At 37.5% G+C, this 15,985-nt stretch overlaps 1 protein-coding gene across 11 annotated transcripts in view; it reads right to left on the bottom strand.

Moving 5' to 3' along the window:
* Window positions 1-15,985, bottom strand: part of LOC126355719 (protein abrupt-like) — a 269,896-nt gene that overhangs the window by 197,117 nt on the left and 56,794 nt on the right. For all 11 annotated transcript variants that reach the window (XM_050006162.1, XM_050006114.1, XM_050006090.1 and 8 more), the window contains 2 exons: window positions 12,712-12,912; window positions 3,266-3,395 (listed from right to left, as the gene is read on the bottom strand). In XM_050006162.1, the coding sequence (XP_049862119.1) occupies window positions 3,266-3,395; window positions 12,712-12,912 (331 nt within the window). The remainder of the gene's footprint in view (window positions 1-3,265; window positions 3,396-12,711; window positions 12,913-15,985) is intronic.

Below are 15,985 nucleotides of genomic sequence, written 5' to 3' on the forward strand. Positions count from 1 at the left end.
TTTAATATTTGGCACTTATGGTTTGATTACCTAAGATTACAATTCCACACCTTTTTACTGACTCAAAGTAGCTGTGATATACCACCTTACTTATGCCCATACTGGCAGCATTGTACAATACCCTCACTGCAAATGCTACGCTATTTATTTGCAGGGTACTGTATATGTGAGCCACATGACACATTTTTATGCAGTTGCTTTCCTAGGAAATTCACACAGCTAGCTTTCTGCAAATCCTGGTTTCTGTGACTGACCTGAATATCTTTTAATTTTGCTTGTATTGTTTCAAACTACGTTAACAGAGTCTTTTCTATGTTTAATATTACCCCGTTTAAATTAAGCCAGGTATTCAATTTTTCTAAAGTATTTAATACAGTTTGGAGAATTTGGTCAGTACTGTTACTTTCAATGATTACAGATGTATAATCTGCAAATATTAAATGGTAGATCATTTATGAAAACAGAAACAGAATGGAACATAAATCAGAACCTTGGGGTACTCCATGTGAAATGGTTTCCACTTTAAAGTATTAAGTTCCTCTCTCTGATGATATAACCACTCTTTGTCTTCCGTTTGTTAGAGAGGACTTAAACCATTCTAGTACCATGTCCGAAATTCCATACTTTTCCAGTTTACAGAGTAGGAAGTAGTGGTTCACACTATCAAAGGCCTTTGATAGGTCACAAAAAATTCCTGTGGTGTACAGTGAATGGTCTAGAGAGAAGCTAATTTTATCTAGAAAATCGTTTACAGCAGATAGTGTGGTTTTGCCTTTTTGAAATCCATACTGATTTTTTGAGACTATTTTAAATTTCTTTATGAAATTTTGAATTTGTATGGTGGTGACCTTTTCAAATATTTTTGATAATGATGGAAGAAGTGAGATTGGGCGATAGTTTCCCATATGTTCTTTTGTGTCTTTTTTGAATAGTGGCTTAACTACTGCACACTTCAATGAGTCTGGAAACTAACCTCCTTGAAGTAACTGGTTAACTATTGTAGATAGTGGTTGTGCAGTTATTTTAGACACTGTTTTTAACACTTTTGTTGGTATTAATTTTCTATATCTTTTACAGTAGTTTTGGTAAATGTACTGAAAGGTTCACCCTCAAACTGTTCACTGTTGAAGAAATTTACCTTATCTGAATAATCTTCTTCACTGAGGTTAGCTTTGTTTACATTCATAAATAATTCATTAAATAATTCAGAAATCTGAGTAGGTTTTACAATAGTTTTATCCTCTATCTTGATTTTGGAAATATCATGGCCTCTGGCTGTGGAACCTGCTTCAACTTTGATCACTGACCATAATGCCTTTGATTTGTTGTCACAATCCAAAATAAATCTATTATTTGCCAGTTCTTTTGCTGCATTCACAATTTTTTTATATATTTTTGTAATTTTTTACATAGGTAACAAAATCTGGACTTGTTATGTTTTAGTTCCCTACGTAACTCCATAAACAGAGCAGAATGATCAGTAAGTCCTATCTGAATAAAACTTATTTGCCTCGTTATAAATACAACTGGTTAAAATATTATCTATACATGTTGTAGACATTTTGTTCACTGAAGTAAAATCAGTGAAATTAGCACTGAAACCCGATATCTGAATCACAGTAATGGATTTTGTTGAGTTTTTGGCTTCACTGGATAGACAACTCAGTATTAAGCTGATCAGAGATCAACACTGTATTGAGGTTTACGTTTTTGGCTACAGACATATAAGATTTCTAAATGATTTTGGCAGCAGTCCATTATTTCCCAGCAATGACCAAATGAGCCAACAGTCTCCTGGAATAAGGCAAACTGCTAGGGAGCTTTCAGCCAAACTTTGTTAAAACTGCTAGGCCCATTACAGATTTCCTAAGGGACAGATTAGGATGATTATAAATGATCAAATGTTTTAAGCCTTCAGATCTAGTCTAAGATCTGGAAAATTCCAAAAATTATTTACAACAGCCTGTGATGCCAACAACGCACAAGTACTAATTCAGTGTAACAACAACAAATAGTACCTTCACAGCATATGCATCTTGGAAATAAAACAGTCATCACGATGCACAATCATCATAAACAGGTATCACTAATTGTTCTCTTGCATTTATCACTATGAATGCCGTTTGTATAACTGGTGATTTGAAGTTGGCATTACACTAATGTGTCTTTTTGATCTAGAAGACTCCACCAACTAAATGTTGTAGAGGGCATTATGAATCTGCAGATGCTTTTATAAAGTGAAGCACCAACCTAGGAAAACTATCCATCATTCACTGACAGGGTAACTATGTGGAAGTACAGTGGAGTGACTTTAGGAAAAGTAAGAAAGGATTGGTGGGATAAAGAAGGATCAATTATCTCTTTTATTTGATTTATTGTTACACACTTTTCTACTTCCATTTCAATTTTTTCCATCAAGTTCTTGTTACTCTTCAATGCATATTATTTATTTTGAACTTAGCTCTCATCATTGACCTACCTTTTCAGTAATGCTACGGAGTTTGAATTTCTACCAATCATTTATTAATATCTCTACATATCATCATATACTACCAAAGACACAGCGCCCTAAATAACTGGATTCCGCCTTTAGATGTTCATACTATTTCTGTCTTTAGACTGTCAGTGTGAATTTTTCACTAATCACTCAGACAATACATATTACAGTACAATAACCTTTGGCGCTGGGTGTATTAAACCAAGCACTTCACCAGATCTTACAGTAATCAATTCTGTGTGTATTTAACAAGCAGTATATCACACAAACAGAGGAAAACAATAGAATAGTAGCTAAATTGAGCAATCCAAATCTGGTAACAGTAAGTAGTACACTAATGTGCTGAAGTAATGTATAAGGGCAATATTATGAATAGTAGGTAGTAAAAAAATATGAGGTGGGAGTGGGAGTGGGAGAGGGGAAGGTTAGTATACAGAGGGTACTGAAAATGGTAAATGAATATATGATCTAAAGATACAGTGTGGAGTGATACAGTTCCAGTAAACTTGTGTTCATAAAAGTAAGATGCGTAATCTGTAGAACATCGAACTCAAGAGTGTAGACATGAATACTATTGTATCCCATTTGTTTTATAATACAAGCATTCACTAAAATGACTAGCAAGCAAAAGAAATATTAGTTTTTTTGTCATTTCAAAGTGAGTCATGCATTCAACAGTTGTTGACTGTTTTTCCTGTTAGCACACTTTGAAGTATTCACAATGAAAGGAAAAAGTGACAATTATACATAAAATTACACACACAATACCTTGTAGTCCTCCAGTTGCATATGCTGATTTCGCATCAAGAGGATTTTCTATTCCACCATAATGAGCTCCATTTCCACTTTCAGTTCTGCTTTCTCCATCACTGCTATAGTCAGGGACTTCCAGTTTTGGCTACAACATTAGTTTACAGATAATTATTTTATAACTTTTTATGGCTTTATTCCAAAAATGCTATGAGAAGCATACAAAAATATTTAAGTTTCAGAAAATATTAGATCATTATGCAGCTTTATGAAAAGCGGAAACACTGTTTTGCACACTAATAAATTCAGATACGATACTAAATAAATGAAAAACTATTATCTCTCTCTCTCTCTCTCACTCACTCACTCACTCACACACACACACACACACACACACACACACACACACACATTTTTCACAGTGACTAGTTGGCAGTTGGATAGATTTGAATAAAACTGTCAACTGCTCAATTTAATGCAGTTGTGGTAGTAGTAGTAGTAGTAGTAGTAGTAGTAGTAGCAGCAGCAGCAGCAGTGGTGGTGGTGGTGGTAATAAAAATAATAATAATAATAATAATAATAATAATAATAGTATGTTTGGGCCCTACTGGACCACAAGATGTACAACAAAAGGCTTTTTCAGAGTTAAAACACCGCTTCTTTGTGCCCATATTCCTATCAGTCTCTCAGAATGGGCTCTTTTCCACTCATCAGACCAAGTTGTTTGGATTTTCTTGAGTTTTTCTACCAGGGCAATTGTCCAACTGTGAATTTTCTGGACAATATATTTCCTGCTTGTTACATCAAGTTGTGTTATTCCTGCTTTCTTCGGCTGTTGTTCTACTGCAGATTTTTTTTTCTTTCTTTCTTCAGTTTTAGCTTTACATTTTCCTGAATCAATATCAATTTTATTTGTCCATTCTTCTGCCTTTCTTCAAAGCAGTCACAGTCAACAGCCTTTTCACTGAAATGAGACAGGCTTTGAATTATGTTCTTTCCTCCAGTGTGCACTATTAATACACTCAACCTAGTCTCAATCAGTGTTGTTCTTAAAAATATCTTCATCACCTTCAGAGTTGATAAGCACCTTTCAGCCTCAACAATAACCATTAGAAAAATTTCAAAAGCTTGCATGTTTCCACAACATTTTTGCTTATGAATTGAAAAATGTTAGTATTGGCACTCATGACAGAAGTAGTCTTGCCACCTGTAGATAGTTTAGTTTTTAGATATTGCCTCCCTACAAATGGATATGCTTATATTGGGGAATTATTCACATATACCACAAAGTACTACAACAAAAAGGGTAATATAGAACTGAAATTTACTAATGAAAAGCTTTACTTGGTATGATATTGCATCACATAGCTCTTTTGCTATGACAAATAAGCTTGAGACTCTTCTTTCATTTCTGATACTTTTGACAGCGGACCTTCAATGCTAACTGTATTTTAATCCTTCACTGCTACAACAGTACGCACATCCGTGTGTGTGATGGCTGCTCCATGCAGTATGCTTGCCATGTTAAACACGATATGACGCTGAATACTGCCACATCTGCTGCATCGAGTTATCATAGCCGGCTCTTCTGAATTTATTCTCACCAATAAGTTTTTAAAATAAAGTGTAGTTTTAATAATCTTTATTGATGGAGTTCCTAAAACCAGATAACATTACAAAGAAGCACATTTCAGACTTTTTTGTGTGATATATTTCAAAACAAGCTACAACACACAGTCGCATTTCACATTGTTTATAGCAGTAACACGATTCCTTTAATTTTTTTTTTGTTTTTGCTGCATATGATGCATCTGCTTACAGATCCATGTTGTTTTACTGATGATTCGATGGAGCTTGAAAAATGCCGTTCTAAAAGCCACAAAGACTTTTCCTCATTTGACCAGCAACCTCCTGCTGATTTCCTTTCTTGGTACAAGTGAAGTACTCTTCTCGGTGCGAAACTTGTAAATAATGTGTGAATGTAACACATTTACAATTCAGTGTTTCGTAAACACATTCCACTGAACTAAGTAGCATGTTTATTTTGTCCACTGGACCAATAATCTCATTACATTTCAATACACATTTTCATTCAAACTTTTTGTATCACTTTGGCAGTCCATTTTCCCATATTGCCCCGATTTCATTCCAGCTGTACGACATGTTGTCAGACATATGTCTTTCATCATGTCTTCTGACCTAAATTCTGTCTCCTCTTCACAGTTTGGCCTCAAGTTTTAGTGCACCTTTCCTGTTCAAGGTAACTGTACCTACTGCATTTCTTCCTGTTTTGTGGAAGAAGGGGAACAGAGATGTACTTGTGCAACAATTATCCACATATGGCGCATGCCATCTTTCCAAATAAGGTTCGAAAAGTGTTGTCACAATATTGCCTGTAATTCCCAAGTAGCATTCACTGACTACTATGTCGCACTTTGTGCCAGTATAAACTAAAAAGTCAAGTATAAAACCTGTTTCACAACCACACAGAATAAACATTTTAATACCAGAATGACTTCTAGATGGAATGCGCATCTGAAACCTAAGTTTCCCTTGAAAAATGGGGGACTTTGTAATGATGAAACATTTGGAATGGAGTGAGTGCTGTCCTAAACTTCCCTCCTAGATATAAAACAGCTTGAGCAGGAATATTGTTATTGTGGGAATGCAACACTCCGAGTAACAATAAATATCTGTCATGAGACATTAATCCACTATTAGTGTTCTGAGAGACCAATATTTGACCAATATTCAGAATGTTTTAGGTTTATAAATCTTGTCATGAGAAGACATACTGTCAGGAAATAATACATTTCTACTAGGCACATATCTTTCCAGGCCTTCAAACAGCTTTTATCACAAAGAGAGTACTGCAAACTGTGTAGTAACTTAGTCTCATCTACAGTAATCGAGACAAACTCCTCTGTGAATAATCTCTAAAAAAACTTTTAGTGCACTAGTGTTTTTCTGGAAGTCACACCTGAATGCATTCTATCGAAATCGATAACCTGAGGCTTTGGCTCCATCTTGTACCACAGAAATTTGTCCTCAAACTTGTCTTTCTTCCCTGGTGGCATGTCATCTTCGCCTTCATTATTGCTGCAGTTGTACTTCTGGAAGGCAAAGGTATGCAATGACAAAACTGACTTTCCAACATTTGAGATGTCAAAGAATAAGAATCAAGAGGCACAGTGTCCTCAGTTTCAGACGAACAGGAGGAGATTCTCTCTCACTACCACTTTCCATGTGAATATGTTCTATTTTTTGTCAGACAGCGTGTACTTACTTATATCGAAACACAATGCAACAATAGAAAGCAAGCCAAGAGGCCCATACACTACCACTTCTGCCGTATAAATCACATCAAGGAAGCGCTAGTAATCCTATCCACTGCATGGAATTCTAAAAGTGACATCATGTTGCCACATTGCTAGTATTTAGCACAAAAACTTCAAAATGTACAGATCTGACATTAATACTCCTAGTACACTTAGCTCCTGTTGCATATATACATTGTTACCACTATTACTGCCAATGGATGGATAAAAAATCTATTCAGAGAGTTGCCAGAGGAAAAGATGCATATAAAAGTTATGGAAATGTGGCAGCCTTTCCTTCTCAACTCTTCTGGCAAGCCTCCCCCTATGCAGGGTTCTGGGTGACTTCACTGTAACTCTCCCCATTTTCTATACCTCGCAGTCCTTTTTCTTCATTCCTCTTCCTTCCCTTTCAACCCTTCTGTCAAAAGTAGGAGCTACTGGCTCAAAAAGTTTGCAAATTTCCATAACTTTTTTGTGTTTTCTCTTGCTGTTGCTTGAGAGTAGCTTTTTTATCAATCCAGTTATATTACACACTCTTTTTGGTCTTTTCTGTTACATTTTTTTTCAAAAAATCTAAAAAATGTCATACTGTGAGGCTACACACTTTTTGTGTTTGAAGATGATATTTGTAGTAAAGAGATGCAGTTAACTGGTCACTGAGACCAGTGATTAATTCCATTCTGAATTTTCACCATCATGTTGTAAAATATAATGTGTACATTAAAGTGTGCAATGTCCAGTTAATAGTGAAGAAGCTTGTGATAGTACTTTTTCATTTCACTCCAGAACAAATACTATGACTGCTAATGGAAATCACTTGTCCATCTCTCTCATATCTGTTGGATGATCCACATCATCATATCACTTTTGCATGACTTGTTCTGTGAATATGCCTCTATAAATGCAGAGTTGTGCAACATGTAGATCATTACAATGTCTCTTTTGCCCTTTCGTTTTGTCATTATCTGTTTGCAACTGTAGATTGTTGTGCGTCCTTCCTTTCATGAGTATTTCATTCATCAAAGTCCTGTATGTGCTGCTGCAGTATGCTGACATCAGTATTCCTCCTCGTTAGTCTCTTGGCCAGATTTGGACTATATATAATGTTTTAATTGTTACAGTGACTTTTCAGAGCAAATCTAATGCAAACCCAGAAACATTTTTCGAAGCTATTTTCTCTTTAGCTTAGTGGCTACCATAATTTGTTCACTTTCCAATGCAAGTAATAAAATCCCAGGCATATCTAGAGCAGCTCTTAACATATTTCATAAAACTGGATGATGCTAAATCACCTACACTATGGAAAAAAGTCACTAGATCTGAATATACATCTCAGATAATGATTTTTTGCACATGAAATGTTTTCTTTTCACTGTGACTGAGGGTCATATGAAGTATAGTGTAAGAACTTCATCAAAAAGGTAAAACCTCCTTTACTCATAAGTTTTCTAAAGATGTGGCAGGCGACTCCTCTTAGACAAGTAGGGTTTATTTCTGGCTTGCAGAAAATCACCAGGAGTATAAATATTCCAATTCCATTGTATCTTGCTAACTGTGAGCCCTTGATCCTACTCCTGATGGAGAATGAGAAGCTGTGTTCTGATGTGGGTATAAGTTTGTTTGTTTAATACTTTGCACAGAGTTCAACAAAACATGCACAACAATTTGTCAGTGGCAGATTTGTTCCATTCTTATTACCAGTAGACAAAAGACTTTGAGATGAACTCCTGTACACAAAAATAGATTCAGGTGACTGTTGTAATTTTCCAGTTTTATCAGATAGTTCACTTTACACATTTCCTCTCTTTCCAGCTCACAGAGCTGCCATCAAAGTTACCATTTCTCTCAGTAAAACCAGTGTTACATCTCTGAATCCGACACTCGGCTTCTTTTCACTCTTGCGAGAGGTTACTTGATAGTAAAGTTGATAGCAAACAGTGCAAAAACCGCTCTGTTCAACTGCCATGTAAAGTGTACTATCCAAGGTAGCTCATGGAAGAAACATCAGAACAAGCAGAATATGCCAGATTGACTAATAAAAGGTACCATTTAGTGAAGTGAGTTCAATTAACAGCACCGTGGCACAGTCATTCATTTGCATTACCATTAGCCTCAAGCCATGTCATTTCCATTAGAATTAGCCACAAGCCATAGAATGCAGTAGAGCCAGATGTATCAGTTGAACACACTATCAGCTGATCGATAGAAATACCCACTGTACTCTCTTCAATAGTTAATAAACATTGCTCTCAGTGGTATGAATCAAACCGTAAAAGCAATAGTTTGCTGAATGTCAGAAATCTTGCACAACTGCAAAATCATATTGCAAAACTGTAAAATTAAATTAGCAACATCTTGCAAGGCCATTACTGCAGTATTTGTCTGGTTTGATTTCTTGTAACTACTGCAGTTTGTGCACTTTTTGAGTATCTGTTGCTCTGTCGTACAAAGGATTCACAGTTCTTTTGATGTCTTATGAACAGGCTTATGTGGTGAATATTGGAAAACATGTTGAATTCTCTTCGTATCTTTGTCACAATTACATAGTGCTTCAAATCCATGCTTCCTGTTTGCATGAAGTTCCTGTGCCGTTCTCTTATGGATGACAGAGAGTGGTGGTTTCCTGTATTGCATCCTGAACTTTCTCTGAACTTGTGTGTCCGACTTCGTTTCAATAAACCAAGCCGCACCCTGCATCTTGTCCAGTACAGACTCCAGTCTTCAATTCATTTATGGTGCTCCTGCCACACTGCAATAACATAGATTTCTGTTCACATATGTTGCTCTTGTCACCTGGAAAGGCAAAACATTTATTGATTACCTTACATATAAAACTTTTTTAGTTGGTGCATCAGACTGACTATTTTTTTCTTCAAGTCAATCACAAGTCAAGTTATAGGACGTTGAAGTTGTGAAGTACCCTTTGGCACACCATGTTAGGCACTCACTTTTAACATTAACCATTTAACTGCTCATGACTTATATAATGGTTGTGCCTCGAGTGGTAACAATGTATATATGCTAAAGGAGCTAAGTGTACTAGGAGTATTAATGTCAGATCTGTACATTTTGAAGTTTTTGTGCTAAATACTAGCATTATTTTCAAAAACTGTTTTTTTTGGTCAACAAGAGTGTATTAGTGTACAAGACTCTCAGCAGTGTTTGAAATAGGGCTACTGAAAATATGTTGTTCCATCCACATCAGCAAATAACTTGTGATAAAGTCAAATTAAATGGTTATGAACTGCAATGTTGCAGATTGTGACACACCTTCTTTCAAAAAATTTCATTCAAAAATAACTGTTTTAGTCTTGTATGCCCCAGAAATGACATCAATCAAGGGAAGAATGGAAAACAAAGAGAGGAAAACAATGAGAAAGATCTATAGACCAGTTCAGAAAGAGTGAATCTGGATACAGAGACTGAAAAAAGAACTGTACAAATGATGACAACTAGAAACAACAGGAGGAGGAGGCCAAAGTTCCATGGACATGAACACAGGGTGAACAAAGAGACAATGACAAACAAGATTTTTAACATAGTGATGACTAATACAGTGAAAACCTGCTGTGTAAAGGAAACAGTGAAAGACCTCAAGAAAATAAACATCATCTCAGAAAACATGACAGACAGTTATTCCATGAGGTGACAAAATTCATGGGATACAGGATAATACTTTTTGCCTGCTTAGTATATGACATGGCATGGACTCAACAAGTTATGGGAAGTTCTGTGCAGAAATATTGAGCCATGCTGCATCTGTAGCAGTTCATAACTGTGAATGTGCATGAACTTACCTCTCAATTATGTCCCATAAAAATCTGATGAGATTCGTGCTGGGTGATCAGGCTGGCCAAATCATTCACTTGAACTGTACAGAATGTTCTTCAAACCAATCATGAACAATTGTGGCCAGGTGACATAGCACTGTCATCCATAAAAATTCCATTGTTGGTTAGGAACATGAAGTCAATGAATAGCTCCAAATGGGCTCCATGTAGCCAAACACAACCATTTCCAGTCAATGATTTGTTCCATCGGACCAGTGGACCCAGTTCATTCCACGAAAACACAGCCCACACCATAATGGCGATACCACCACCTTGCAGAGTGCCAAGAAGATAACTGGGGTACATGGCTTTGTGAAGTTTGCAGCAGTTCTAACCATACCATCAGCTCTTACCCACTCAAACAGAGACTCAGCTGACCAGGCCACAGTTTCCCAGTCATCTAGGGTCCACTCAATATGGGCATGAGCCATGAGCCCAGGAGAGGCATTGCAGGCAACATTGTGCTGTTAGCAAAGGCACTCCCATTGCTCATCTGTCACCATAACCTATGAACACCAAATTTTGCCGCACTGTGCTAAGGGATATGTTTGTCTTACATCACACAATGATTTCTGTGGTTACTTCGGGCAGTGTTGCTTGTCTGTTGGCATGAACAACTCTAAACAAACACCGCTGCTATAGGCCATTACATGAAGGCTATCGACCACTGTATTGTCTGTGGTAAGAGGTAATGCCTGAAAAGTGGCATTCTTAGCGCACTGTTGACACTGTGGATCTGGCTCCAACTACCATTCCACATTCAATGCCTGTTAATTCTGCCATGTAGTCATAATGATACTGGAAACCTTTTCACATGAATCACTGGAGTATAAATGACAACTCTGCCATGCACTGCCCTTTTATATTTCATGTATGTGATACTGCCACTATCTGTATATGTGCATATGTCACCACATGACTTGTCACATCAGTGTAAAGGCAGGTTATAAAATCAGAAAACAAAATTTTGAGCAAGTATCCAATGAGAAACAGGACAGAAGAGAGGAAGATGAAAGTCGGTGAATATATGAGAGGTTTTTGGGAAGAAAGAATAAAGAGCTGGAAGAAAAAAGCCATAAAAACTGATTGTATTTTAGGGCTCTCTTTGAGGGGCGACTTACGATGCTGCTGCTGCTGCTGATGATGATGATGATAACAACGATAATAACAATAATACACAGAAACTGGTCACAAATGTAGTCAGTATGCTAAGAAGCATTAATGCATACAAACATTAGAAAATGACTACAGAGCAAACAAATATATTGTACGGCATATAAAGGGGACACCTTGTTATGATACATATTCCACAATTATGCGGCATCCAAAAGATTAGCGTGTTGTAAGATGTCTGAGTGTCTCCACCTGATGTGGTCATATCATAAACGCTAACAACGGAAGGAGTAAATATAACTAATCGCCACATAGTTCAGATGTTAAATGGTTGACAACGATGTATACGAGGTTGAAGACATCATTCAGCTTTTGGATATCAAATTCTGTGCCGATCTGTCATATGCTGAAAAACACGCATTCACACAAAAATACACGGCTACAGTGTCCTAGGCGACTACATTGTCTGTACAAAGTAACTTGAATGGGGTGAGGGGTTGTGGCACATGGAGTGAGTGAGATGAGAAAGGCATGAGAGAGGGGTGGAGGGAAGATGTAGATGGAAAGAGAGAGAGAGAGAGAGAGAGAGAGAGAGAGAGAGAGAGAGAGAGAGAGAGAGCTCTGAAGGATGGCAATGTCCAAAGCTTGGCAACTTTTTCAGTCTCATTTATGTGCCTATCAATTGCAAACTGCCTTAACTGTACGGTGATTGGTTACCTTCACTCTCTGAATTATCTTTATTCCACACAAAATTTTCCATTATCATGTTCATATCACAAATGTACAATATGAATATTAACATAAAAACATTGGCTTGCTCCAGTGACTCCACTCCACTTTACTTCACCGTAACTGACAATAGCAGTTTACTCATTGCCAGCATTTCAGTTACTTCATAATAAAACAAGTTGACTTGTATGGAATATCAAAAACTTTTGAAAAAACCTATGTTTTCAGAGGTTCATATCAAACTACTTATGTTCTCCACTATACTGTGGCCAGTTTACTGATGAGACATTGTTATTCATCTTAATTCTCTCTATGACATTCTACTTCTATATGGAAATTTTTGTCACAGACACATTCAGTCGACTTTGTTATTTTCCACTTAAAACAGCAGGTGATTTCATTGTGTAACTCTGAAAGTGTATAATTTTCTTTCTATCATTAAAAAAAATCTGCCAAAAAGGCACATACACACCTCAACAATATCTGGAGCTTCTCTCTTGATATTTGCTGGATCTGGTGCTGTACATGGGCGTTTGGCAGGAGGAGATGGGGAGGCAGGAGGGCTTAGGCTCAGAATATCATCTTCTTCTGGAGCTCCTGCTATAGGTGATGTCGGAATGCCACTGCGTGTACCACGCCGGCTGTGTCCAGTATCTGATGTTGCTCCATCAAACTATAAAAGAAAAAACAAATGATAAGCAGAAAAAGAGTCACTCTCCATTAAAAAACAAAGAAAGTAGATGGACTTATTAAAACTGCTGGCGGTAAAAAGCCCAACAGCATCAAAAATAGTACACGACATATGCCTTTTGGAAACAGATTATTCATTCTGGTGCTCCATCAAAGTAAAATAAAAGCAGGCAAAATAGTGGTACTATTGGAGAGCAAGCAAAGTGCCTCTGTAGATCCATCAGACGGATGTTTTTCTGTTCATTCATATCACAAAAGTTACACAAATCTCAATGTATTTCATAATTCTCCGTTCATATTGTTTTATTTTTATGCCAAAGAAACTGTCAAGCTTCACTTTTGTTTCATCACTTTCTTGTTATAAACTGTTAGAAAAAACAACTAAAAATTAAGCCATCAATGAAGTTCACAAACCCAATTTCTTTATGACTCACAGAAAATGTTTGTTACAGCAATAAAGTGTTTACTTAAGTTGACAAAGGCTCATTTTTGGCACACACTTCTTCAAAACCTTCTGGTTGTTACATATTTACACTGTCCAGTCACATTAATGTGAGCACCTGTAAAAAGCCTGAATAACCATCTTTTGCAGCAAAGACCACTGAAAGATGTACAGGAAGAGTGTCAATGAGGTTCTGGAAACTACCAAGTACACTGCAGTGGCCAGCTGTGCTAAGCTTCTTGGCTTAGGATCCCTGGCACGAACAGCCCGATCAACGTGGTCCCACTCTTGATTGAGTTTAAATCCAGGGACTGTGGTGGCCTTAAGGGTATTGCAAACTTATCCTGGTGCTCTTTCAACTATGCATGTGCACTGTGTGACATGTTGCATTGTCCTGCTGGCAGATGTCAACATTCAGAGGAAAAATAAAGTGCATGTAGGAGTGGACATGGCCCCAGGGATAGATGCATACTTTATGTTGCTCCACTGTGCATTCCAGAATAACAAGATCACCCAGGAAATGTCATGAAACCATTCACCAGGCCATAACACTCCTTCCTCCAACCTCAATCCTTCTGACAACTCTTGAAGGGTATTTTGCTTTCAGACTTTTCACACCCTATACACAAATGGCTATCTGTCACCTGAGAAGGGCACCAGTCGCCACTCAGTGGACAGCCATTTGCAGTACTAGCATGTAAATTCCAGTTTTTGTTGCTGACAAACAGCAGTCAGCATGGGTGTATGAACCAGGTGCCTGATGCAGAAGCCCATACACAGCAACACTGCTGAACGGTTGTTGACGAGACATTGTTGGTAGCCCCTTGGTTTATCTGGGCAGTGAATTGCTAAACAGTTAAACACATCTCTGCAGCCATCATTCATCCACGTCATCTACAGCTTGTGATGCACCACAGTCACTCAGCAGCAGTTTTGCACAGCATCATTTTGCCACGCACAGTATACTGTGGCACATGAACAGTTTACAAACTTCACTGTTTCAAAAGTGCTTCCACATTTCGGATGCCACAAAAATCACTCTGTTTCCCCATTATGACAATGACTGAACTGTTTTCCACATCTTCCCGACATGCTTTACATATGCTCCGCTGCTAGTGATGCCACTAGCCATCTGCGATTTTTTACTGCATGCTGACATCTAACATAGGCAGCAGTAACATTAATGTGGCTGCACCATGTAGTTAAGCTTCAAATATTTAATTCTAAAAAATTATATTCACATGAAGTTTTTCAAGGATCAACATCTCAGAAAGCTTAATTTAATGAAGTTCAATAGCACTGAATTGAGCTTTAAGTTAAAGTACTTCCTATCAGCTGCAGCTTTTTGATGAACAACCCAATGACACTGAATACTCTGAAATTCTTATGATCCTGAAGTCCTGCATTCAATCCTAGATAGGGATGGGGATTTTCCCCTCATTCCATTTCCTCCATGACAATCCCAGGACCACACACACACTGCTATCAAATCAGTAGCAGAAATCTTTCCTGGGGGAAGGTCAACAGTCCACTCACAAGTTTATATCACATACTTTACACTGACATTACCTTTAATAGCTACAGCCTCATCTTTCTGAAACCATATCACATCTAAAACCACGGTCTCTGCAGTTGTGAGATGAAGAAATTGTTATTCATGGACACATACCAAACAAAACTGACACATGCAGGCCAGCGGTTGTCCCTGTTAATTCTGTCCAGTAATGTGCGCAAATTGCAACCACTCACTTTATCTGTCAGCTGTAACTGTTGAGCAACTTGCAGTTTATAAGGATGAAATTTTAAAAACTGTTTCTTCATCCCCTGCAAAGACTTGCAAGGGCTTTATAATGTTCTGCAATGGTGATGGACAAACTGCTGGGGGTTTTGTTGCAGAGCTGTATGAACTCATCAGATATTTTCCGGCATTCGAATTACCTCTTCAGCTCCATCATGTTTTGCACTGGTTACAGAACCTGTCTCACCCCACTGTTTTATCCACCTGGATATTGTCCTTCTGTCTGGAACATGAAAATGCTGGTGTCCTCCACATCAAGTTGGACAGCCACAATGCTCTGCCACAACAGAATTCCTCCACTGCCTCAGTATGCACTTGCACTCGCCAACATTCCATACTGAACTGAATGGCATACTATGCAGGTCTCAGACATATTAGATGGTGCGAGCATGTCTACATCTTAGGACAGTAGCCAACAAAGTGTACCATTTCGGTGACTCGCCCTACATTATTTACCTCCATCACATTTAGATATTTAAAAATGTATCCTCTAGTCTGAGATTCATTTAGAACTTGCTCAAGCTCATCATACACTTACTTGTTTCAAAAAGAAAATTCCGCAGAACTCACTGAAATAGGATTTAAAACATATTACGAAACAAACAATTGTGGGAAAAAGTTTACGAGAGGTTGTACAATATGTTAATGCCTGTTACAATAAATCATGGGGATTCAGAAGGCAGATTATGGGCAGCCAAGGTCATACTAATGAGACAATTTTCTTTTGATTGTAGGAAAAATAAATGTTTGTTACTAATGGGAAAACAATTTCTTGACTTGCTAGCAGTCAGAATGTAATAAAATCATAATCTAATC

The sequence above is a fragment of the Schistocerca gregaria genome, chromosome 1, assembly GCF_023897955.1.
Source record: "Schistocerca gregaria isolate iqSchGreg1 chromosome 1, iqSchGreg1.2, whole genome shotgun sequence".
Taxonomy (NCBI): domain Eukaryota; kingdom Metazoa; phylum Arthropoda; class Insecta; order Orthoptera; family Acrididae; genus Schistocerca; species Schistocerca gregaria.